Source organism: Homarus americanus, unplaced genomic scaffold, assembly GCF_018991925.1.
Source record: "Homarus americanus isolate GMGI-L3 unplaced genomic scaffold, GMGI_Hamer_2.0 scaffold19318, whole genome shotgun sequence".
NCBI lineage: Eukaryota > Metazoa > Arthropoda > Malacostraca > Decapoda > Nephropidae > Homarus > Homarus americanus.
The window spans coordinates 2,838,758-2,862,636 of NW_024732238.1; the positions used below are offsets into that span (position 1 = coordinate 2,838,758).

General features: G+C 40.6%; 2 protein-coding genes across 4 annotated transcripts; both read left to right on the plus strand.

The window, feature by feature from the left end:
* Nucleotides 1–4,627: 4,627 nt before the first annotated feature.
* On the plus strand, nucleotides 4,628–14,670 carry LOC121868306. 3 transcript variants are annotated; one of them, XM_042368772.1, is made up of 4 exons: nucleotides 4,628–4,714; nucleotides 9,660–10,108; nucleotides 10,255–10,893; nucleotides 11,560–14,670. In XM_042368772.1, the coding sequence occupies exons 2-4, from the start codon at nucleotides 9,908–9,910 to the stop codon at nucleotides 12,316–12,318; spliced, it is 1,599 nt and encodes a 532-aa protein (XP_042224706.1). In that variant the 5' UTR covers nucleotides 4,628–4,714; nucleotides 9,660–9,907; the 3' UTR covers nucleotides 12,319–14,670. The 3 variants fall into 3 exon arrangements, with proteins under 3 accessions (XP_042224706.1, XP_042224708.1, XP_042224707.1); XM_042368774.1 differs by lacking the exon at nucleotides 4,628–4,714 and adding an exon at nucleotides 6,363–7,030; XM_042368773.1 differs by lacking the exon at nucleotides 4,628–4,714 and adding an exon at nucleotides 6,363–6,991.
* Nucleotides 14,671–18,834: 4,164 nt separating this feature from the next.
* LOC121868307 (solute carrier family 66 member 3-like) lies at nucleotides 18,835–23,336 on the plus strand. Its single transcript, XM_042368776.1, has 4 exons — nucleotides 18,835–19,072; nucleotides 20,998–21,220; nucleotides 21,711–21,831; nucleotides 22,569–23,336. Exons 1-4 carry the CDS (start codon nucleotides 18,921–18,923, stop codon nucleotides 22,697–22,699), a joined length of 627 nt encoding a protein of 208 aa, XP_042224710.1. The 5' UTR covers nucleotides 18,835–18,920; the 3' UTR covers nucleotides 22,700–23,336.
* Nucleotides 23,337–23,879: the final 543 nt, after the last annotated feature.

Here is a 23,879-nt window from a genome sequence, read left to right on the forward strand (position 1 = left end):
GTGCTAAGTTTTCTATTACATAAACAAAGAAACTGTATATAGCTGCTTTTGTTGAGTAACTTATTAAAATATATTTTATAGCGTACTTAAAGCTGAATCCTTTGATGAATCTGTTAACTGACCAAGGCCGGAGGTAAAGTTTTAGTTTCGGCCATCTGGGGGATATTAGGAAGTTAAATATTAAGCAGAAAGAACTTGCATTGATATCTGGTACCTCATCAACCTAACCAAAGAAATCTATCTGGCCTTATCTATTGGTTTGTTTAAGAGATAGTGAAACTGTCATCTTCACCCAAGTTTTGTCAATGCAAAATTCTTATAATATTCGATAACAGTGTTGACATATCGGGTTAAAATAATGGTTTAACTATTTTCACCCGATTATCGCCATCAAGGGGATCGGGTTGTCAGTGCGGAAATCGGGTGCAGATATACACTCCGATCAATTTATGCCTCCTTAAATCCAAGAGCAGTTTATACTAAAATAGGCACCATCATAGTTTCGGTCACCCGAAAAATCGGTTAGGTGACATTTGGTTACATTGGGCTAGTTTTTTATTTTATTTATTTATTAATTTATTTTTTACGGCCATTAGCCCTCCCGGGCACAGGTCATTTTTAATGACCGACCCACATCAAGGCCTGGGGGCGAAAATATAATAATAATAATAATAATAATAATAATAATAATAATAATAATAATAATAATGATATTACTGAAATAATAATAATAATAATAAATTTAATTAAAATAAATTATTATATAAAAATATAAATACTAATACAAATTATGAATAATAATAATAATAATAATAATAATAATAATAATAATAATAATAATAATAATAACAATAATAATTAACAATAATAATAATAATAATAATAATAATAATGAGCCATAAAAAAATAAAAAAAATAAAAAAAAATTCAATAGTGAGAGACAATATATGTATGTTGTGTTGTCAATAGTAAGAGAAACATTTGAGACCCTGCAATTATGTGTAAATGAGGCAGAAAGTCAGCTCAGCAACCTGGGACTTGGTCACAATTTTTGTGGTGCCATATGGCAGCAGGGTCTACCATTAGACAATGCATTATGCTTCCAATATCTTCCCAGGCGGTAGTACCTCCCTATTTGGTAGCGGCCAACTACCTACTACCTAGGTAGCAGGGATGACCGAAACTAAATCTTTACCCTAAAGTAATAACAGAAGTCGTTTGAGGTGGAGAAATAGTCACTTGTTGAATTAGTTTGGTTATTTGTCACTAACTGGTGAATTGCCGAGTCAAATACACTATGTCGACACTTTCCTTTAAAGTCGAAATAAAACTATTTCATGTCGTTTCAAACAGTAAATCTCGTTTTATCTGAGAAATGTCGAAATCAAATAAAAATGATATAAAGTATTGGTAATGAAAGTTTGGTGAATGACCCTTCCTACCCTGTTAACCTTGACCTAGGTGGGCAGGACTTCGAAGCATTGGGAAAAATGTGGGATAAAAAACGTAACAAAAAGACCTAACCTAACCTTCCTACCTACAGTAGCTACTGTGGTCATTGTACTCACCTGCTGTGTAATTATTCAGTAAATACTAGCTTACGATTTATGCTTGTAAGCCGATGTTAGCGGAATAATGGCCCAATATAGTTCAAATAGTGAAAAACATTAACAATTTCCTCATAAAACTTAATAAAGGTGATGGTCTGATACTTAAGTTTGGACCCATCTGCTGAGGTCTGGCTGCCGATGACCGCCACTCTCTGGGGCCACGGCGTCCTCCCCCACAGCCACAACACGGCAGCAATCCTTCACACACAACACCTTCAGACACCAGCACATCCCCTGAGTTGTACACAGTAGTCACTCAATCCTCAGCAGCATAGACAAGGCTCTGGGGGGAGGACTCGGGCACCACACCGGCCAGCACAAACTACACCACCACCACCCACCCACCCACTCTGCACTCTCTTGTTTATTCCCTGTGGTGTAAACTTTAGATTATCTCAGAGACATATATTCGAAGCCTTATGAAGCTCCCAAACCATCGAACCTCACTAAGGAAACCTATTCAACTCTTAACATACCGAAACATTACAAAATACAACAAAATACAATATTTCAGTGAAACCTTGAGGATACAAAGATACTTTATGCATGTCAAGGTATATAAGATTCCTGATATATTAACGAGACAAGTAACCCCCCAGGGTCAGTATCCCTATTAGTTGACAACACACCCCTGGCAAGATTAATTAAATATTAACGTAAAGTAACGGTAACTTAACATAATATTATCACAATATAAACCTAACCTAACATAACATTTTGCCTAACATAACGTTAACCTGGTATAATCTTAACATAACATTAACCTAACCTGACCTGACATGACCTTAACCTGGTTACTTCATGGTTAAATATATTATGGTCAAGGTCTGGGATAATATTGAACAGATCACTTGAAGATTAGGCACCCAGCTTATTTTACCTGATAATTAGACACCCTAACGCTGCCTCAGAGATGAAATAGGTTGGTTTAGGTCAGGTTAGGCTACGTAAAATCACGAGATTTGGTTAATGCAGTTATTTTTTTCAACTCCCGATATCTCGGTTATGGGTAAAATTCGCCAAAAGTACCATTGATGAAAATCGTCTTTTTTTTTTCGTCATAACTCATCATTATAAGAGTCCTAATATCTAATTATGACCTTTACAATAAAGTGAATAGGCTCTGTGTTCTGTCGGTCCACACCTGTTGTCCATAACTATTAAAAACAGGGAACCAGTCTACTACGCTGATGTCCAGTGTATGGCCGCATGTCACCTCAACCTAGCTCTCGATGCTGCACACAGGAGGAGCGAGAACGACAAGATTAGGGCATATGGGAGAGAATTCAGAACGTTGATCAAGGCAGCTTCACTCCTCTGGTGTTCACATCCTCTGGCGGGATGGGACCAAGTGCAAGATGCTTCTACGCCAGACCCGCGGAGGTGTTATCTGAACGGAAGCAGCAGCCCAGAAGTTATGTTACAGCCTGGATGAGATGTCGACTGTCCTTCTCTCTCCTTAGGTATGTATTGCTTTGCCTCGGGGGAACGAAAGCATCGGCCTCAAAGCCGACAGCAGTCGCAGATATCGACTTTTAGGCAACAGTCACTGAATGCCGCATAGATCTGCGGCTCAACTAACTCAACACAGCTAGGGTAGCTACTTATGTATTAGGCTAGTTAATTTTAAGGAAATAAAATGGCGGCGAAGGTGTGGCTATAGTAGTAGTAGTTCCATCAACATGAGATAAATTACCGAGACAAGAGCACACATTACCCAACCTAACAGTGAGGGCGGTGTTTACTCCTGGCAGTTACTACACCATCAGCGACACAATACACCTCTCGGCCACACCACCTTCAGGAGCCTTCATACTCGCTCACCAAGGTCTCGTTCCCACTCCTAATTATAGTCTACCTTGAGCTTCACATATTAATATCTCCTCATTTTATCCATTAACATTCAGATCTGTTAAAGGTAATCATAGGTGGTGATAATTATGTAGGTGGTGCGGTGAGCGGTCGAGTCACCTGTGTTGTATATAAGAGAGGAGGACAGGTGTGAGGTGAGGCCAGCCATGAGCCAGGCAGGCGTACGGACGAGGTCGTAGCTTCGTGTGACTCATTGGAAGGAAGCGAGCTGATGAGTGTTGCTGGCTTCATTTTGACACTAATACACTCACTGTTTTATCTATTTCTGTTAAACGGGTATTTGTGCGTCTTTGGGGGATTTGTAGGGAAAATGAACAATAATTTAAGATTCATAAACATCACCTTTAATTTGGTTGACATGAGAATTTTGTGTAGATAAATTGATGAAAGGTTAGATGAGTCGCCAACCGGAGCGGTCCATGACTCACCTGTGATGCGTCAAGGCTGCGTCCAACTCCCACTCGCCATATGGTTCATTTCACCTCAGTTTACTATGTCAACTGAGCTCTACAGGTCCCAAGGATTAAATCAAGATAACCTTGTGTGATATTCTAAAATTACAGATCAACAGTTGTCTAGCCCAAGGTAGAGTCTCCATAAAGTAGCCATGATTGAGCTGAAAAAAATCACCCCCGTAGCTTTACCTCTTGTATGCATATAAGGAATACGTCGACCTTACACGCCACAGTAAGGTATAAGGCGCCCTGCCACCCTGGACTATACCTTCCCACTTCGGTGTACCGTGGTTGGTGTATTTAACTGGTCCACCTAACTGTAGAAACTCCGTATGAATGGGACAAGTTAAGGAAGTAGTTGACAATGACCTAACCACCACCAGATTGGCTATTTCCTACCCCCCCTTCACTAGGTTCCTGCCTCCAGCCTCCTCTTCCTCCTCACTTCCACTCCTGCCAAATTTTCATTGTTTTTCTCCCCCTGTTGTGTGTGGCGCCGCGGTGTAAATGAATATATCACAATGCCATCACAAACAGTGCTGTTGATCCTCTTCCATACAATTTGTGATTATTGTAAGTGATTTCTTAAAGATCAGGAAGATTCTAGTCACAATGAACACTAAGGAGTGACACACACGAAACAGTACGACAAGAGAGAAACTCCCTGGCCACACGCAGTCCTTCAGCCGACGCAACCTGTGGGAAGCGATCACAGTCCGCCATTTTTAAACCCCAGCGGTAGTGGTGTTGGCCATTTAAATCTTACGAGTGTTTCCTGTGAGTAGTTTATCGACCCGTGACTAAGTGGAAGTGTACAGTGAACTCCTTATCTGTGTTGGTCACTAGATGTACCTTGTGTGGGATGCTACTGCTGCCTGATGGAGAGAGTGTGACTGATGCCTGCTCAGGTGGAACTGTGTTATTGTGACTGCAACATGACGCCTCGAAGCATAGCGTTATTATTACTCCCATAACCCACGACCTTATGCACTGTATATTATCCCCACAACAGTTAAATCTAAACCAGGAATTACAATTATCTTATATACCGGTCAGTTAGCTACAGTACTCTCGTGTGATGAAGGTGATCAGCGTGTGTTATGTACCGTAACTTGTGTGGCTATTACGCAGTTATTTTAGGTGTGTTGTTTTAGATATTTACACAAGCTGGTATGTGTTCTGTGTAGGTGTAGCGGTGATGTGTGTGCTGGAGACAGGGAGGTGTTGGGATCCGCTGGTACCTCTACAGTGTTGATGTGTGTTGTGTAAACTGTTGTAGTGATCAGGTTCTACACACACACACACACACACACATTCGTACATACATACACGGTGTACTTGATGATAGAGCAATGTGTGTGTGTGTGTGTGTGGGCGACGACCGTAGGTGTGGTAAGGGTGGAGTTGTCCTCAGTTGCACACACACCAGTCTACCTGCTTACACACACACACACACACACACACACACACACACACACTGCTCTATCGTCAAGTACACCGTGTATGTATGTACAAAAGTGTGTGTGTGTATGTGTGTGTTGTTTAGGGGGTACGCTGTCATGTCACGTCACTGGGTCCATCATAAAGTAAAAAAATATGACAAAATACTCAAGACATGTACAACCGTCTCTCTCTCTCTCTCTCTCTCTCTCTCTCTCTCTCTCTCTCTCTCTCTCTCTCTCTTACGTGTATTGTATTTCCTTCTTTTGTTTCTTCTTTCTCTCATTAACCATTGTTTATTCTTTTATATCTCTTTATGTGAATGTTCGTCATTTTTTCAATGTTTTTCTTCCTGTCAAAGTTGGATCTTATGAGGAGTAAAAGGGGGAGTAGGAGGAAGGAAGGAGTGGAGGGAAGAAGGGGGAGTGGGAGAAGGGAGGAGGAATGTCGGGAGGGTGGCGGGGACTGGGAAGAGGAAGGGGGAAGTGATAAACAGGGAGTGGGAGTAAACAGGGGAAAAGGGAATGATAAAAGGGAGTGGGAGGAGGAAGGGGGGAATGAAGGAGGGGAGTTGAAGAAGGGAGACAAACGGCAGGATGGAGTGAAAGGAGGGAGAATGGAGGGGAAGTAACAGGGAGGGAGGGTGGAGAGAGCCGTGAGTCACCCAACACTCACCAGCGGTCATATGAACACTCACCAGCGGTCACCTACCATAACGTTTAGTTTCTCTCGGATAAATGATAACAACTTTGTATTGTTCTAACACTCCGTAAATAAACAATAATATATATTCCCACATTATAATCTCCTTGTTAGAACTTACATAACCTATTCTACGCGATTTAGGAATATTATTGAAACTGTTTACCTTCGCGGTCTATTTACAGATGCGGAACTGTCTACCTGTGAACTAAGTGTATTCTTGGATGACGATTGACTGAGGAATTATTATTATTATTATTATTTGACGCAGAGTTATGATCCAGCGGTAGTACTAGTTGGTCTCCGCTCACTGAATGGTATATTTTGTAAATCAAAGTCCAGTCATGTCTCACAATAATGTGTTGTGACGGGCGAGGAATACTGGGGTGTCGGAGTGTCACTGTGCCCCGGGTGTGAGTCAGGAGCTACGCAGTAATTATAGACGCCTGTGTTTTATGAGGTATCAGCAGCCAGCAGGTCCTATAGCACTCGTTCTCACACAATCTGTAAGTGGTTGTGAGGCAGAAGTAAGGTATCTGTAATAGGGTGATAAGATTACAGCCTTTAAGTCTCGTCCAGTATTATGTCGTCACCTGTGGAAAGTCAAGGTCCTGTAAGTTTATGCCCAGATTACTGTATGAAGTAGCTGGTGTGAGCATTAACCCGAGGCTGGCTGAGAGACCAAGGTGGGCCACCAGCTGAGCACTAGTCCACCTTCAGTAGTACCACCAACAGCAGCAGGAGCAGCAGGGGCAGGAGCGGGCTGACGGAGAGAGAGACACAAGAGGTGAGTCTAACGGGGTGGTGCACTGACTCACTGGCGTTATCATGGCGGGGCGCAGTAGTAGTGGAGCGCCAGCTTGGTGTACACTCTCCCCCTCGCTCCCTCCCTCCCGGGACACTCTACCTGCTGTAGGTGGTGAAGGTCGTGGATGTGCAGTGTAGCGTGTGGTTTGTGGAAACACAGTGTGATAGTTTGAACAAAATACCAAAGATATATTTTACTGTAACATTACGTTGACCAATGTGGCTGAAGTATTTACTGTGGAAACTTGGAACTATTATTCTCCACTCTTTAATGTGTACAGTAGTTAAGTTATTGTGTTAAGGTGTCCACTACAAGTGTTAGTGAACGGTGAGGCCCTACACCAGATCCTACACCAGGCCTTACACCAGGCCCTACACCAGGCCCTACACAAGATCCTACACCAAGCCTACACCAGGCCCTACACCAGGCCCTACACCAGGTCCTACACCAGGCCCTACACCAGATCCTACACCAGGCACTACATCAGGCCTTACACCAGGCCCTATACCAGGCCCTACATCAGGTCCTACACCAGATCCTATACCAGGCCCTACACCAGGCCATACACCAGATCCTACACCAGATCTTACACCAGGCCCTACACCAGGCCCTACACCAGGCCCTACACCAGATCTTGCACCAGGCCCTACACCAGGCCCTACACCAAGCTACACCAAGCCCTGCACAACAGCCATCCTGTACCAGTGGTAGTGGGCAGTACTGACCATGACTGCTCTCAGAGGCCCCAGTCTGTAATATTCCTAAGTCCTGCTGGACCCTCGTAAGTAAGTTATCTCCCAGTCCTGAGGGATCCCAGTCTGAACAAACCCCAGTTCCTTAAGGGTAACAGCGCTAAGGTACAGTAGGTTAACATTAGGTTTGAGGCCCATTTTACCTGCAACATTACTGTACCGTGGCTGTACCGTAGCTGTGGCGTCGCTGTACCATGGCTGTACCGTAGCTGTGGCGTCGCTGTACCATGGCTGGTGTAATAACATGTGCGGTCATTATTGTTGTTATCCTGCCCCAACCGTCTACGGTGACGCGGGTCTCAGCAGTTTGTCTTGAAGATGAATTAAAGTTCTTTCCGCTGAGAACATAGTGTGGTGGACCAATAGCGTGAAGGACATAGTGTGGTGGACCAATGGCGTGAAGGACATAGTGCTGTGGACCAATAGAGTGAAGGACATAGTGTGGTGGACCAATAGCGTGAAGGACATAGTGCAGTGGACCAATAGCGTGAAGGACATAGTGTGGTGGACCAATAGCGTGAAGGACATAGTGCTGTGGACCAATAGAGTGAAGGACATAGTGTGGTGGACCAATAGCGTGAAGGACATAGTGTGGTGGACCAATAGCGTGAAGGACATAGTGTGGTGGACCAATGGCGTGAAGGACATAGTGCTGTGGACCAATAGAGTGAAGGACATAGTGTGGTGGACCAATAGCGTGAAGGACATAGTGCAGTGGACCAATAGCGTGAAGGATATAGTGGTGGACCAATAGCGTGAAGGACATAGTGCTGTGGACCAATAGAGTGAAGGACATGTGGTGGACCAATAGCGTGAAGGACATAGTGTGGTGGACCAATAGCGTGAAGGACATAGTGTGGTGGACCAATGGCGTGAAGGACATAGTGCTGTGGACCAATAGAGTGAAGGACATAGTGTGGTGGACCAATAGCGTGAAGGACATAGTGCAGTGGACCAATAGCGTGAAGGACATAGTGTGGTGGACCAATAGCGTGAAGGACATAGTGCTGTGGACCAATAGAGTGAAGGACATAGTGTGGTGGACCAATAGCGTGAAGGACATAGTGCAGTGGACCAATAGCGTGAAGGACATAGTTCGGTGGACCAATAGCATGAAGGACATAGTGCGGTGGACCAATAGCGTGAAGGATAAAGTGCGGTGGACCAATAATCGTGAAGATCATAATGTGGTGGACCAATAAGCGTGAAGATCATAGTGTGGTGGACCAATAAGCGTGAAGAACACATTGTGGTGGACCAATAAGCGTGAAGAACACAGTGTGGTGGACCAATAGCGTGAAGGACATAGTGTGGTGGATTAATAGCGTGAAGAATACAATGTAGTGTAGTGTAGTGTAGTGTAGTGTAGTGCCTCGCCCAGGAACTATATTATGGCTTCACCGTCTTGTGTAACTCGTCAACTCTATTTATTTACCATTTAGATCAAGATCAGTTTTCATATTTTATATCATTATTATCATGGGCATAAAACACGTCATTCGTTATTGCCAAACTACAAATATTTTATGGTGAGACAATATTAAAGTTTCCCTGAAGGAAGGAGTATTAAGAAGAGCTGGCCAATAACTATACCAGACTGACAACATTCCGGGAAGTTATCACTCATGAGCGAGTTACTGGGAAGTCTTGGCGAGTGTCACAAAATAACTCACAACAGCTTTGTAGATTTGCACCAACATGTCGCCAGGTCCACGTGATAAACGTTTGCTGCAAATCACGCTAAAATTGACCCAAGTGTTGCCATGGTAACGGTTCGCGCATTGATAATAGTTTTCGGTGGTTAAAGAAAACAACGACTTGAGACACACCAACACAGTATTAGAGATTAAGGCAGTACTGTAGTGTGGTGCTGTCATCAACGGGACCCCCTCCAGAGGCCAGATGACACTCACCTAGTTGTCTATTGATGCCTTCATTAATGCTATAATGTGCCTTTACTCTGTCTGTATATATTTAACAGTAACAGTTACGTTGCTTAATGTTTTTCCTTTTTCAACAGGAGTGATTAAAGATTCAGTGAACTCAGATTGAACAATATTGACAGAAGGACTTATTCTGGTACTCAGAAGTGTAGTGCTTCCTCAAGTATTACACTGAGCAGTATGCAAAGAAGAGATTTACGGCTTCTACAATAAATCAAAATGAGTAAGAATACAGTAGTGGTGCTAGAGCCGTGGCTGGCAGCCTGGGCACCCTCCATGCCCCTGTTGCTCTTATCCACCACATAATGACTAGCCGTGGTGCGTCATGGCGCCGTCTACCAGGGATTCAACATGGCGGTCGCCCTCCTCCCCCAGGGAGGTGGCCTCGTCGGTGGTGGCCTCTGTCCAGTATGTGACGTCATCGGTCAGGCTTCTCCTGGTTGGATGTTTCCAATGTGGGTCCCTCAAACCTGGCTGCTGGAGACGTCAGGAGGAGCAAGACGGCGCCTGGTTCGACTGTGAAAAGGTTCGTTACTATAATTATACAGTACTTGTATTAAGTAACAGTACTCATCAGATTTATAATTAAATGATAAACGGTTACATGATAAAGGTTTAATGTACTTTGTTTTACCGTCCATATTGTGTTATTAAGATATTTTGTGTCCACAGCTGCAGGTGGAGCACCCCTTCTGCTACGTCAATCCCGTGGCACTGTCTGAGGGCGCCCCGAACACAGCCACACAGCAGCCCCCCTTACTCCAGCAGCCCAAGCCTCACACACAGCCACAGCCCAAACACCTTCCACGTCTTAAGACCAGCCAGCAGCCTAAACCTACACTTAACGGGGTGTCCCACACCATCCTTCAGCATGGCTCCCCCACCAACAACACGACTGACATGTCTCACAAAACACATGGGAAGCCGCTGGTTAACGGGGTGATGGGCACCGAGGGCGGGGCGGTCATCTATAAGAATGGGCAAGTAAGAAGCCATCTTGTGGGGTCCTTCGCCGCCAAACTAGAAGCTGACCTGAAGAAGCTAGAGTGTGACCGTCAGAGAGCTGAGGGCAAGGCGCTCACATCACCTGAAGAAACTGTTGTTCTAGAGGATGTTGATTCACTTCCTAAATATTTATGTACGGAAAGTCAGAACGACGAAGATTTCTTCACGGACGAGACGACGGACTATTATGGGAACTTCGTCGACGAGAAGCGACTGGAAGACGAGGTGTGGAAACCATCTGAGCTGGAGGACGTCTTCGAGTGCTACAACATGGCCGCCTTTTATTCCTACGGGGCCACTATGCCAGTAAGTTTTCACAGGGTGGTGCCACCTGACACTGTCACCTCTTTCTCTCTCCCACACACCAGCTTGTTTTTGTCCGCGCCACCACCTCCCTCATCTGTGGTCTGCGCCCACCACTAACTCACGCTTCAGTTAACATAACGAATAATGAGTTTAATCATTTGCATGTCATGCCAGAGTTAACATTCTTGTCTACAGTGTTGATTAAGGCATCAGTCATTCCCAAGAATTCAATGAACTCGGTCGTTTTTATATTTTTTATTACTATTCTAAATAAAAGTTAATTGTTTTATAGTTTTTGTAATGACAACATCAAATGACCTTCAGTAATGACACACCTGTACGTCTGGGTCATTATAGTGGTACAGTATTCACACATGTCTTCTTCCTCCTGTCTAATTCAAATCCCATTTATTCTCATTTATATCTTCCTTCCTCTTTTGATTTTACCTTTATTAATGTTTTGTTTGTCTTATGGTCCTCGATTTACAATGTCTAGCCTCTATAGTTTTTATTATCTCTTGTAATTTCATATTTATTTTTTATCTTATGCTTTCTTTCATATTCTCTGCCATCAATTCTTTATAATTTTTATAGTTATTGTATGATATAATTTACCGGCAAAAATGCCATAGATTGATGGTAATTTATTTTTGCATTCTTTTCCAGGTAAATGAGAAGTTTACATGCAAAAATAGAGGAGAAAAGTATGAAGAAGTATTCCCCGTCACCTTCCATAACAACAACAACACCATCAAAGTGTACAGACCAGCGAGTGAAAGTGAAAGTCCACTGTCGTTGACCTCCAAAGACCAAGTTATCAAAGAAAACTCACTTGACAGTTGTGGTATTGAGAGAAAACGAGAAATTTTAGAGCCCCAACTCAAGGAATTGATACAATCCTGTGTTTTTGTGAATAATGTGGATGAGGTGAGCGTTCCTTGTCCTGAGGGTACATGTACTAATGCCGTCTGTGATGATAGTATATATTATGGTGGTAGAAGCTTTAATAAGTTACTAATGTTTAATCTAGTCAGATCCATAATGTCTGAATGTAATGAACATTATTCTCACGCGATGTCGTTGTGTGTGAATTATCCAGTTCATTTAGTACAAAGTAGAGTTCTCGGTGTTTTACAAATGAAAGAAGACAACAGCCAACTCACCCCATCTGGCCTACAAGTGTTTAGAAACAGTTCTCTCCTCAACGCTGATGACAACGAGTCTTACCAACACCAACAGTTGACTGAGCGACTCGTACAGAATGTGGTGGTGGCGGAGGTGAGGGCGGACGATAAACTTTGGCATAAATTTGGTCAGGAAGAGTTAGAAATAAAAGAGGCTTTATCCACCGAGCTTTTTGATAATCTTATAAGTGAAACTACGAGTTTGTATAGTTCTCTACTGAGAAAAAAGTTGATGCAGTGAAGTAGGTGACGTGAAATTACAAATGAGAAGGCCATAACGTGGACTTCACCTGATGCCATTTTTCTCAGCTTATAACTAACCAGAAACACAAATTCAAAATACTGTGTAGTAATTCCAAATTTAGGTGCACTGAAAATGACTGAACCCAGATTAGTAGAATACATGTAGTTGCCTAATATTTAGGCAATATATTAACTTATTTATCTTTATTACCGTTGTGACGGGGCGAGAAGCCAGTGGCTTGCTTAATCCCCCCATTGTTTGTCCTCCAATGCCCAGTGTTAGTGTAGAAACTATTCTTCATGTTGATGTTGATATCTTTGTCTGAATTATGAGTTTTATATTGACAAACACGCAAAATGTGTAGGACCATGTCTTTCAGAAATTATATACAAATTAATGTGAGGTTTTGTAGACCATATAAATATTAGACTCGGTGAAACACTTATATTTGGCAATAGATCTTGTGAGAAACATTAATTATAAATGACAATTTTGGACAATAATTAAAAAAAATTGAATATAAATTGTTCAGTATAGATATACTGTACTGCACTATATAAATACCCTGACATTTGTGATTATAATTCACAACGAAATTTGTCAAAATTCTTTGATCACAATTCATGTAACTTATTTTATATTACCAATATCAAACAAATTGTCTGTTTTGGCAAATTATTGAGACAAGCCCACGAGTGGTGTCCTGTAATATACTGTACTGTATGTATATATAGCAGGTTGTATGTGTGTGGCTATACAGATGTTATTCAAGATATTTCATAGTTTTCTTTAAAGCTAAGACATTATAATTATGATATGTTTATGTAAAAAAAAATACTTATGACCATTTTGGGAACGTAAGGCTTTTAGTGTACTAGATATATTAATGGTGGAAATGTTTTAATCTATTAAACTAAATTTTCGCTTCAGCTCAGTAAGTAGTAAGACATAATTAGACGGCAGTTTACTGCACATAATTTGCGTTCAAGAATATACACTTTACCAGTCAGAGGAAAAAATATGGATTACGTTCGGGAGGTTTTACTTTGTAGGGGAGAGGATCCACTACAAGTATTTTGGTGGATCCTCTCCCCTGCAACTTAATGTCACTGCCGAGATATGTGATTACACTCTGTACTGTAGAGTTAAATGTAAAATTATCAAAGCTATTACCACCAAAGTTATCACTTCACTCTGCCCATTACCTGCCAATCCTGGTGTATATAATCACTTCGTCCACATAGCAACAAGACTGTCAGTGAGGAAACAGTATTACGTCTTACTGCCGTGTAAACCTTTGACACGTAATTCGTATATTGTGACCGTAAATTATGTGTTCTATACTTTTATATACTGTATATTTAAGCTAACTAATTTGTGCAATTATAATGTATTAATATATACATAATATAATGTTTATATCAAGTAAGACGTGTTGATGCCATTCTAGTCTTCCTGAACACTGTGTAGCCTCGTTAAAATTATGTAGTGTATAGTGAACCTTTATAATCTTGATCCTCAAACAAGAACTAAAAAAATTACTGAGTTATATGAAAAAGTTACAAAGTTGACCCTCGGTTATCTGACCGTCGTACACGGTAAATGATGAAACCTCCGGGAAGCGCCTCGTCCCCCGCCGAGGCAGTATTGAACGGAAATAAGTTAGTACGCACTTCCAATACTTACCTCAACTGTTTTCAGCAATATAGTTGTACTAGTTGATACCCTCTGATAAATGGTGGAGCGTATATATCTATATAAAATAAACAAGGCCAAGGTGATTATGTAGTGGCATAGCTGTTAACTGTGATCAGCTGGTTTGGTAATTTCATCATCCTGGGAAGAAATTGTGAGACCGTAATAAATTAAATTTAATGTGGAAGTTATTTTTTGTACGAATCTGTTGTTGAAGTTGTGAAGAGGATTGTGTAGCATGGTAATGATGTAGCACTTTAGTATATATTAGTATACGTAAAACTAGAAGTCATAATTGTGACTTGATTACGATTAACTTCAGTTTACAATAGTTGAACGTTAGTTAGTGGAGAGGAGTACCTGAAAAAGTGTTGCTACATTCACATAAAAATATTAAGTTAGCTGACAAGTGACCAAGATGATAAAATAATATTGATAATGCAAAAAATTCTGCTGGGTTGCCACCTAAACAAGGGTGCTGGTGGTGAATCATATTATTGTCCTGGTGATCAAGAGGAAACAGTTAACTGGGCGGCACCTAACTTGCCTTAAACTTATGTCACAAAGTTAATATCTGTGATCATGTCATTATAGCTTTACATATTTATTGTTAATGTCTTTACATAGTGCAAAGTGAATAAACTGATACTGTAATTTATCGAGTATTATTAGACAACAAAAATATTGTTTGTGTTAAATAATGTCTTACGCGAAAATGCACCAATTGTGTTGCAACTATTAGGAAAAATAAGAAGCAAAAATATCCACGAAATTTATATTATAATTCCACGATGAGATCTGGTATCTGTCATAGCGCCAACAAGTAAACAAGAGATTCACACACAGGCGTTTACCTCTCCCCGCTGCACAAGTGTCTGAGGTACGTACAGTTGCGCTTCACTCTAGGCTGACTCTAGGGGCTCCAGTTTATACCTGGATTAACTGTTGACTGTTTTAGTATCCAATTTTGTATAAGAATAATTTCATCATAACTTTTATTAAGACTTTTGAACTGTGAGTACTAGGACCAGGTCGAGTACTAGGGTCAGGTCGAGTACTAGGACCAGGTCGAGTACTAGGACCAGGTCGAGTACTAGGACCAGGTCGAGTACTAGGACCAGGTCGAGTACTAGGGTCAGGTCGAGTACTAGGACCAGGTCGAGTACTAGGACCAGGTCGAGTACTAGGGTCAGGTCGAGTACTAGGGCCAGGTCGAGTACTAGGACCAGGTCGAGTACTAGGGTCAGGTCGAGTACTAGGGCCAGGTCGAGTACTAGGACCAGGTCGAGTACTAGGGCCAGGTCGAGTACGAGGGCCACACCGCTACACTCTATACTCACACCTCTCTATTGATACACCTATACTCCAGAGGTCAGCTCTTTAACCATCAATATTTATTGTAGATTATATGATCTCTCTCTCTCTCTCTCTCTCTCATACACACACACACAAATGTACACACACTCAGACACACGTACGTACATATATACATACAAACACACTCACACACACACACACACTGTACATGTAAACATTATAGACTCACGCTGCTTTTATATAAACATACATATAAACACACAGACATATTCACATACATACTTGCATACGTATAGACACACACACACACACACACACACACACACAGCATTATCAGTAGCCGCTCCCGACAGTGTATCAGTCAAACATCCTAGCTCATCACCAGCATCCTCCCTCATTATCTGTTGCTCTGCCTCTTCCTGCTCTTGTCACGCCTCTCTCCCTCTCACCTCCCTCTCACCCGTCTCACCCGTCTCCTTCACCTCCCTTTCTCATCTCCCTCCTCCTCATCCCCTCCCTTTTCCCCTTAAGTCCCCTCTTCTTCACCCCCTCCCTCTAACCTTCATTTCATCTTCCTCCCTCACCTTTCACTACCAATGTCTCACCTCACCCGAGTCACCCCTCACGTCTCCACGGTGACATGGATGATTGTTACGAGTTGGGGATTTAGAATATAGTTAAAAGTCTACCCAGACCCCAACAGGCAACAACAAAAAAAAAAAGACAATCGGACTATAAAAGGGTAGACAAAGGATGCGAGTTTTTGTTGTGTATAATAAAGTACCATAAATTCCTTAACAAAATATTCAGCTTTCTATAATTTACCCTTAACCATACTTAACCTAAACATTAACAGTATATACATATTTATACAACATACAATAATTTGAAGCAAGTGGACATGGGGGAGACAACATAAGATTACAAATACTTGAGTGCGGAGCTGAGATGGCTGACGAGCAAGGCTGAGTATGGTAGAAGACGGTAGGTAGTCACTGTGCCGTAGGTTTCCAGGATAGGTGATCCTGTGGTCACTTCCCAGAGTGAAGTCAACTCTCCTCGAACTGAAGCTGACGAAGAAGACTTTGAGGAGGTGACACAACAACCAGGATATGGAGAAGGGAAACCCCGGAGTGGTAACTAAGACGAGTCATACTCGTGTTTCGTCCCTAGATGGCGTGGTTCGTAGTGCTGGGTAGGTAGATCAGGACAATTGGTGGCGGGGTTCGTAACAGTGATCAAATGCACAGTGAAAACGTCAGAAGGCGTTTGTTAGGTGCAGGTGTAGTAGCTTCTCTAACCTACACAGGGCGATGAGGTTCCCAGCCAAACGTGTTACCTGTGACCACAAGTAGCGGTTTATTGTTACGTCTTGTCTTCTGTTCCTTCCTCCTGCACGGTTACTCACTACAACCTTACATGGTCTGTTCTCGCTCTCTCTCTCTCTCTCTCTCTCTCTCTTTGGGAGTGAAAATCATAAGTTACTTTAAATGAAGGTGAGGGGAAAGACAAGTTAAGAGCCAGGCCCCATCATGGTTCCTATACGGCCAACATTTACTTAATGACTAACAAAGAATCTGGTTATAGTTGAGGGTTATAATTCACCCCAAGTGACCTAAATCTTCTCATCAGGTCACTAGAGATAAATACTACTGATAAGATAATAGAAACTTCTTTATAGGAGCACAGTGTTAACTAACTGTATGAGGTTAACTAGGAAATATCCTCACAATATTTCTCACTATTAACACAGCACTGCTTTATGACATACTCGGGAACGTAGGACTGAACTTCATGGGTTAAGGTGAAGTAAACAAAATACATACAGTAAATACTCTTTATTTATGTCAGTCGTCCCTAAGGTAGTGTCTGGAAACAGTGTATATTGTCACTGGCAGCTGTGACTATATGACTGAGGCTACACTGTATAGTTATACTCGTACATACAGTATATATTGGAGACAGACACAGCTACTGGGCAACAAGGGCGGATCCAGGGAGGGGGGGGGTGTTGGTCCGGACTCCTCCTTTTCACCTGAAAATTATAATGCCTTTTCTTTAATGCAGTACTGTACTCAGGCATTTTTGTATAGTAAATAGTAATTACTGTTGAACTCAGAATATCTCCTAATATCAAAATGCTCATGATATTGCTTGCTATGTTTCCCCACCCAAAATTTCTTGGACCTCCCCCTCATTTTGGTATTCCTGGATCCGTCCCTGGGCAATATGGTTAAGTGAATTAAAATGTAAACACAGTCTGTCAGTTTCTTTCAACAGACCAACACTATCATCATTAGTTGTATTTCTTACTTAGTCATTACTTTGATTTGTTTTACATTAGTACGTTTATTCAAGTCATTACATTAGTCCTTTCACTTCTTTGTATTTAATTGTATGGCTACCATATAACTGAATATTGCATTATCTAAAATAAATGACTTAACAACGTCATAATGTTCCCTACTTATCGTGTATCAATAGTGCTATATTTCAACACCCCGACATATAACTTGTAATGTAAATGGGTTATGAACTTCCCCATACGTCACCAGTAGATGGTAAGCTACACAAGCACCTCCCTGCATCAGTTGTATGGTCTCCCAGTCCCTGCTGCCTCTCCCTCCGTAACACATTTAACTTTACTTTATTTGTTTCTCCCTTAGATCGACATTCTGGCCAGGCGCGCGGTCGGGTATGTTTCTGTTACGTAAAGTTGGTATTTGGCAAGTACTGGGTGTTCACTGAAGAATGTACGGGAACCTGCGCTAGTCGTGGTCTTAAATGAGCTCACACCCGGTGCCATCACCTTTACGTAAGCTAGATAAAATTATATAAATATTAATACTAAACAAGTCAGGTTAATATAAACAGTTTCGTCCTTGTATTGTTATACTGAGTCTATTTAGATTTAACTTGGTTTACATTGCAGTCAAGTAACGTGATTACTAAGTTTTATTTTGCGATGAATTACATTACATGTAAGTCATTCTCACAGTCCATTAAGATGTATGTATAATTTGATCATGGAAATACTAGAGGTTTTCTACTTTCACATTGACATTTGCCCTATGGGTTACCTTATGCAATTTCAAACGGGCTTTTCTTTGTTGGGTGAGAGTGATATTAAGCGTTTAACACTTATACATTTTCCGGTCTTCCCGAATTCGGATTTCATTCAAAAGTGGAACCTAAAATACATATCTAACAATACGGTTCTGAGTAAAACCATAATTTCCTAAGTAATAATACGTTTAAAACCAAAGTTTAAAGAGAGAATCTGCCAATCAGAAAAAAAGATGGATACAGATGTTGTTAATAGTTTGTAATATTAAAATTATTAGTTATACAAATCTTTTATAGCATACGATAAAATAATAAATAATATCGCCCTTATTTTGTATTACTTTGTTTACCTACAATATAGTATATAGATGTTTTACTCCATAATATATATTTCTACTTGGTTTATGATGTTTACAAGAGGAGAGACTATCGAGTTAAAGCCGCTGGGTCGTGCCAGTGATGGGCGCCGGTGAGTGAGGGGAGGACGCAGCGGTTCATGGTGCTGGCCCAGTTATCTCATCATGTCTCTCATAATTGACGCCTTAATCACTTTCTGCGATGTCACCACAATAGGACTCTGTGGTTTCAACAAGGTACCACAGATTATTAAACTGGCCAAAGAGAAGTCTGTGAAAGGCTTAAGCTTGGCAAGTATTCTACTGGAGTTAACAAGGTGAGTGAATGACTGCTGCTATAGTAAGTTAATGTTGCTGTAGTAGTGTTGCTGTGTATTGCTGTAGTAGTGTTGCTTTGTATTGCTGTAGTAGTGTTGCTGTGTATTGCTGTTGTAGTGTTGCTCTGTGTATTGCTGTTGTAGTGTTGCTGTGTATTGCTGTAGTAGTGTTGCTGTGTATTGCTGTAGTAGTGTTGCTGTGTATTGCTGTAGTAGTGTTGCTGTGTATTGCTGTAGTAGTGTTGCTGTGTATTGCTGTAGTAGTGTTGCTGTGTATTGCTGTAGTAGTGTTGGTGTATTGCTGTAAGTGTTGTGTGTATTGCTGGTAGTGTTGCTATGTTGCAGTGGTGTTGCTGTGTGTGCCTTTAGTGGTGTTTCTTCTGTGTATTGCTGTAGTAGTGTTTGCTGTGTGTGCTGTTGTGGTGTTGCTGTGTGTTGCTGTAGTAGTGTTGCTTGTGTGTTGCTGCAGTAGTGTGCTGTGTATTGCTGTTGTAGTGTTGCTGTATTGCTGTGGCAGTAGTGTTGCTGTGTGTTTCTTGCAGTAATTGTTGTATTCATATTTGCTGTGTGTGCCATGTATTTCACTGTAAACTAGTGTTGCTGTGTATTGCTGATGGTGTTGCTGTGTATTGCTGCAGTAGTGTTACCATGTATTTGTAGTAGTGTTGTGTGTATTGCTAGTAGTGTTGCTGTGTGTTGCTGCAGTAGTGTTTGCTGTGTGTGTAGTAGTGTTACTTTTTGCACACATTGCTGTATTGCTGCAGTAGTGTTGCTAATGTGTTTGCTGTAGTGGTGTTGCTGTGTATTGCTGTAGTAGGCCTGTTGCTGTGTATTGCTGCAGTAGTGTTGCTGTGTGTTGCTGTAGTAGTGTTGCTGTGTATTGCTGTAGTAGTGTTGCTGTGTATTGCTGCAGTAGTGTTGCTGTGTATTGCTGCAGTAGTGTTGCTGTGTATTGCTGTAGTAGTGTTGCTGTGTATTGCTGTAGTAGTGTTGTTGTGTATTGCTGTAGTAGTGTTGTTGTGTATTGCTGCAGTAGTGTTGCTGTGTATTGCTGTAGTAGTGTTGCTGTGTATTGCTGTTACTGTAGTGTACTGGTTTGTGTTGTAGCGACTGTTGTTACTGCTGTATGTTGTAGGTGTTGTGTTCTGTTTCTGTAGTCACATGTTACTGCTGTGTTGTGTATTGTAATATTGTATTGTTTGTTGAAGCTTGTGTTAGTGTTACATGTTATGGCAACTGTGTTTTAGAGTTTTGATTAGGTTGTAGAGTAACCTTACTACTTTGTGTTGTTACTAAGTGATACTACGGTGTGTTGTTGTGTAACTAATGTGTTAGGTTAATTGCTACTGTGAGTCGAAGTGTTGTAGTGTTGTGCTAGCTATTTGTGTGTTGCAGTTTTGTGTTGTGTTACTACTGTGTTGTGTTGTAGTGTTGATACTACTGTGACTTGTAGTGTTGTGTTATTACTGTGGTGTAGTGTTGTGCTAGCTACTTTTTGTGTGTTGTAGTGTTTTGTTATTACTGTGTTGTAGTGTTGTGCTAGCTACTATTTGTGTGTTGCAGTTTTGTGTTGTAGTGTTATGTTATTACTGTGTTGTAGTGTTGCCCTAACTTAGTGAGGGCCCTGGTTACCTGTTCCAAAAGTAGGGAACTTTGAGCCCAATATTATAGTAAAATATTAGTTCCTTATACAGTACTTAGAGATACTCCTTCAATATACCTTTCAGTGTAAGACATTGAAAATACAATAGTAAAGAACTTATCCTCATTTTAATTTAATGTACAGTACCAGTAACTATGTATAAGTGCACAATATTGTACTGTATATGTACTGAAGTGTATAGTATTGACCAAAAAATATTAAAGTTGTAGCATTGATTTTGTTGCATGAAGACTTGACATTCTTCCTGTCTCTTCTTTTGCAGTTACTCCATCATGTTCAGCTATAATGTGTACTCTGCTTATGCCCTCACTACATATTTTGAGTATCCGTTATTAATCGTACAAGATGTGGTGATGCTAACATTGTTTCTGGCATTGTCTGGTCGGCTTTCACCAGTTGAAATTTTACCTGTTGCTGCTCTACCCTGTTTTGCATATTCTATTGCATCTGGCACACTTCCTAACAGCCTCATAAAAACGTTGGTGGTAAGTTATTGAATTTTGCATTTTGTTTCATAATGTGGGATATTTTCAGTAAATTTTAGGATAGTATTGGTAGATTCAGTGAGAAATATTGACACCATGCTGTAGTTTTATTACAGCTTTTACATAAACCACCAAAATCTTGTAGGGTAACTTGAGTCAGTTACTTTTCATTGGCTGCTGTCTAGCTTATTACCCACCACGGCACTAAGGGGTAAATATTACAGTGCAATTGGCCATCCCTTCCTGTCACAACCTTCACTATCAGAAGAGGAAGGTTGGAAACAAAGGCTGGCACCTGGATGAGGGAGGTGTAACTTGAGTCAGGGTATCTGACCCATACTTGAACTACATACAGTATTAACATAATTCTTGAAAATTTAATTCCTATTTTCAAACATGCAGCCAGTGTGTGTCTGTCCCTACCTGTTATGACCCTACCTTATTTGTTTATTGAGAAGTACAGTAAATTATCATGTATGCTTTGTTACAGGGTATGTGTACACCAATATCAGCCAGCAGCAAGGTGGTTGCTTTGTTAGCCATCATTCGTTCCAAGAATTCTGAGTCGGTATCTATTCCAACCTGGTGCATCTCTTCTTACACAAGTATCAGTAAGTATCCTCATCCAGTCCTTGTTTTACATGACCTGTAGCACAGCGGCAGAGTTATCACTTGTATTAGTGTAAGAAATGTAAATATCGTCCATCTAATTCCAGTTTGAATATTGTATGGTAACTTGAACAAATAATGTAGAAATTGATTTTGTTGAAACAGAGTTGAAATCTTGACCCCGACTGTACTTATGTCAACGAGCTGGTAGGTTGACTGAGATTCCAGGAACCATCCATTTATGTGACCGAGCTATACACAAAAATTCTCAACATTTATGAAAAGGGGTCTTTACTTACAACATATTCCCAACCTCCTCTTGGAGTCTCTGGTCATTAAAGATCTCGGAGTTCTTTACCAAAGACAGGCTCTTCCTGGGGGCATTTTACTAGTACAGTATAGGTCAATCTTATCTTCCCTAGGGTTTTAAAGTGGTTTTCTAAACTTAAAAAATTTAATATCTTAAATAAAATATATCGGTAATAAAAAGTTCTTACACCGTACTACTAGTGTATAACTATTAAGGTTATATTAACTAACTTTTTGTTATCTTTATTGTAGTATTTTTTTCTTTTTTAATCTCTGTTCCTTAACCTTGTAGTATTACAAGTGTTAGTGAACTCTTTAGAAAAACTGGCACTTTTGAGAAGCAAAAAACAGCTATTATTATTATTATATTTTACTGACTAGTGTACCATATATAATTAATAGGAAGAGTATAGAGTTGTTGTCATTGCAGCACGGTTGTTCACAATCTACGTGGAGTCAGCAGACCCTGCACTACTGATGAACTTTGGCACTTCCTTTGTTCTCAACACACTCATTATCATTGTTGCTATCATCTACAAGCCTAGAAAGAAGGTGGATTAAGGCATTTCAAAGAAGAAAATTTTATTCCAAGAAAGTTCAAAGTGAATCCCCACAAGATGAAGACCACATTTTTATAATGGTAAACTTAGCCAGTATATAGTAATTCATTCAAGATAATTGAACTATATAATTCCTACTGTACTGAAATGTTTTTGTTGCATTTATAAAGTCAGTACAATACTGGATTGTATACTTGTTGCAAGAAGCTGTGTAATGTGCCGGTAGCAAACATAGTTTGTGACAATAACTGGCATTGTTTCTTACTGTCAGTTCTCAGGTTATTTAATACATTCTAGATAACTACAGGATGGTTGTGATCACACACACCATATAACATGTTACGTGTGTGTTATGGTGCCATAAGCATTTGTACATTATAATTTTTTATGCAAGATTTAGATATTTTAATTTTAAAGCCAGTGGCTACCAAGTTAGTTTTCACAGATTTATAAGTCCATCGTGTTAAGTTGAAATAATAATGACAATAAATAATGACAATACTGTATACATACAGTTCATCCATTTTATAATATTTGTTTTTTTACATGTGTATAGTATTTTTCAGAGCAATCATGTAGTACAGTATTTGTTTTTTGTAAATACTGTAGGTAATAAAAAAATAATTGAATACACAGTACTACTGTATATCTTTTATCCTGGGTCAAATAGCCTCATTTTACACCTGCACTAAGTATTTATCAGCTTAATAGCCATTCATGTCATATGTTCTTACTTGAAACCTACATTGTGTTAGTACAGGAAAAATCAGAAAACCTGCAATGATTGGTTATGTCATACTGGATAAAGTCTTTCACTTCTCCAGAGATAAGCACATTGCAGTACCACTACAGTAGTACCCCGATTTACGCGGTCAATTGAACCCACAGGGTACCGCGGAAAGTGAAATCCGCGTAAATGGAACAACAGAACATATGGGATTAATTCCAATAGAGACTGGCCCGACCCCCAAACTCCACTTTTTGACGACACACAACTATGTTGTAGTAAAAATTTTATCTTAACTTTATGATGGTATGCACAAACAAGTAATATAGAAGAGGTTAGGTTAGGAAAAATAAAGGTTAAGTTAGGAAAAATAAAGGTTAGGTTAGGAAAACTAAAAGTTAGGTGTAACACTTACGTTAGTAGAAGAGATGGGTCGGCATACGGGGATGGAGGC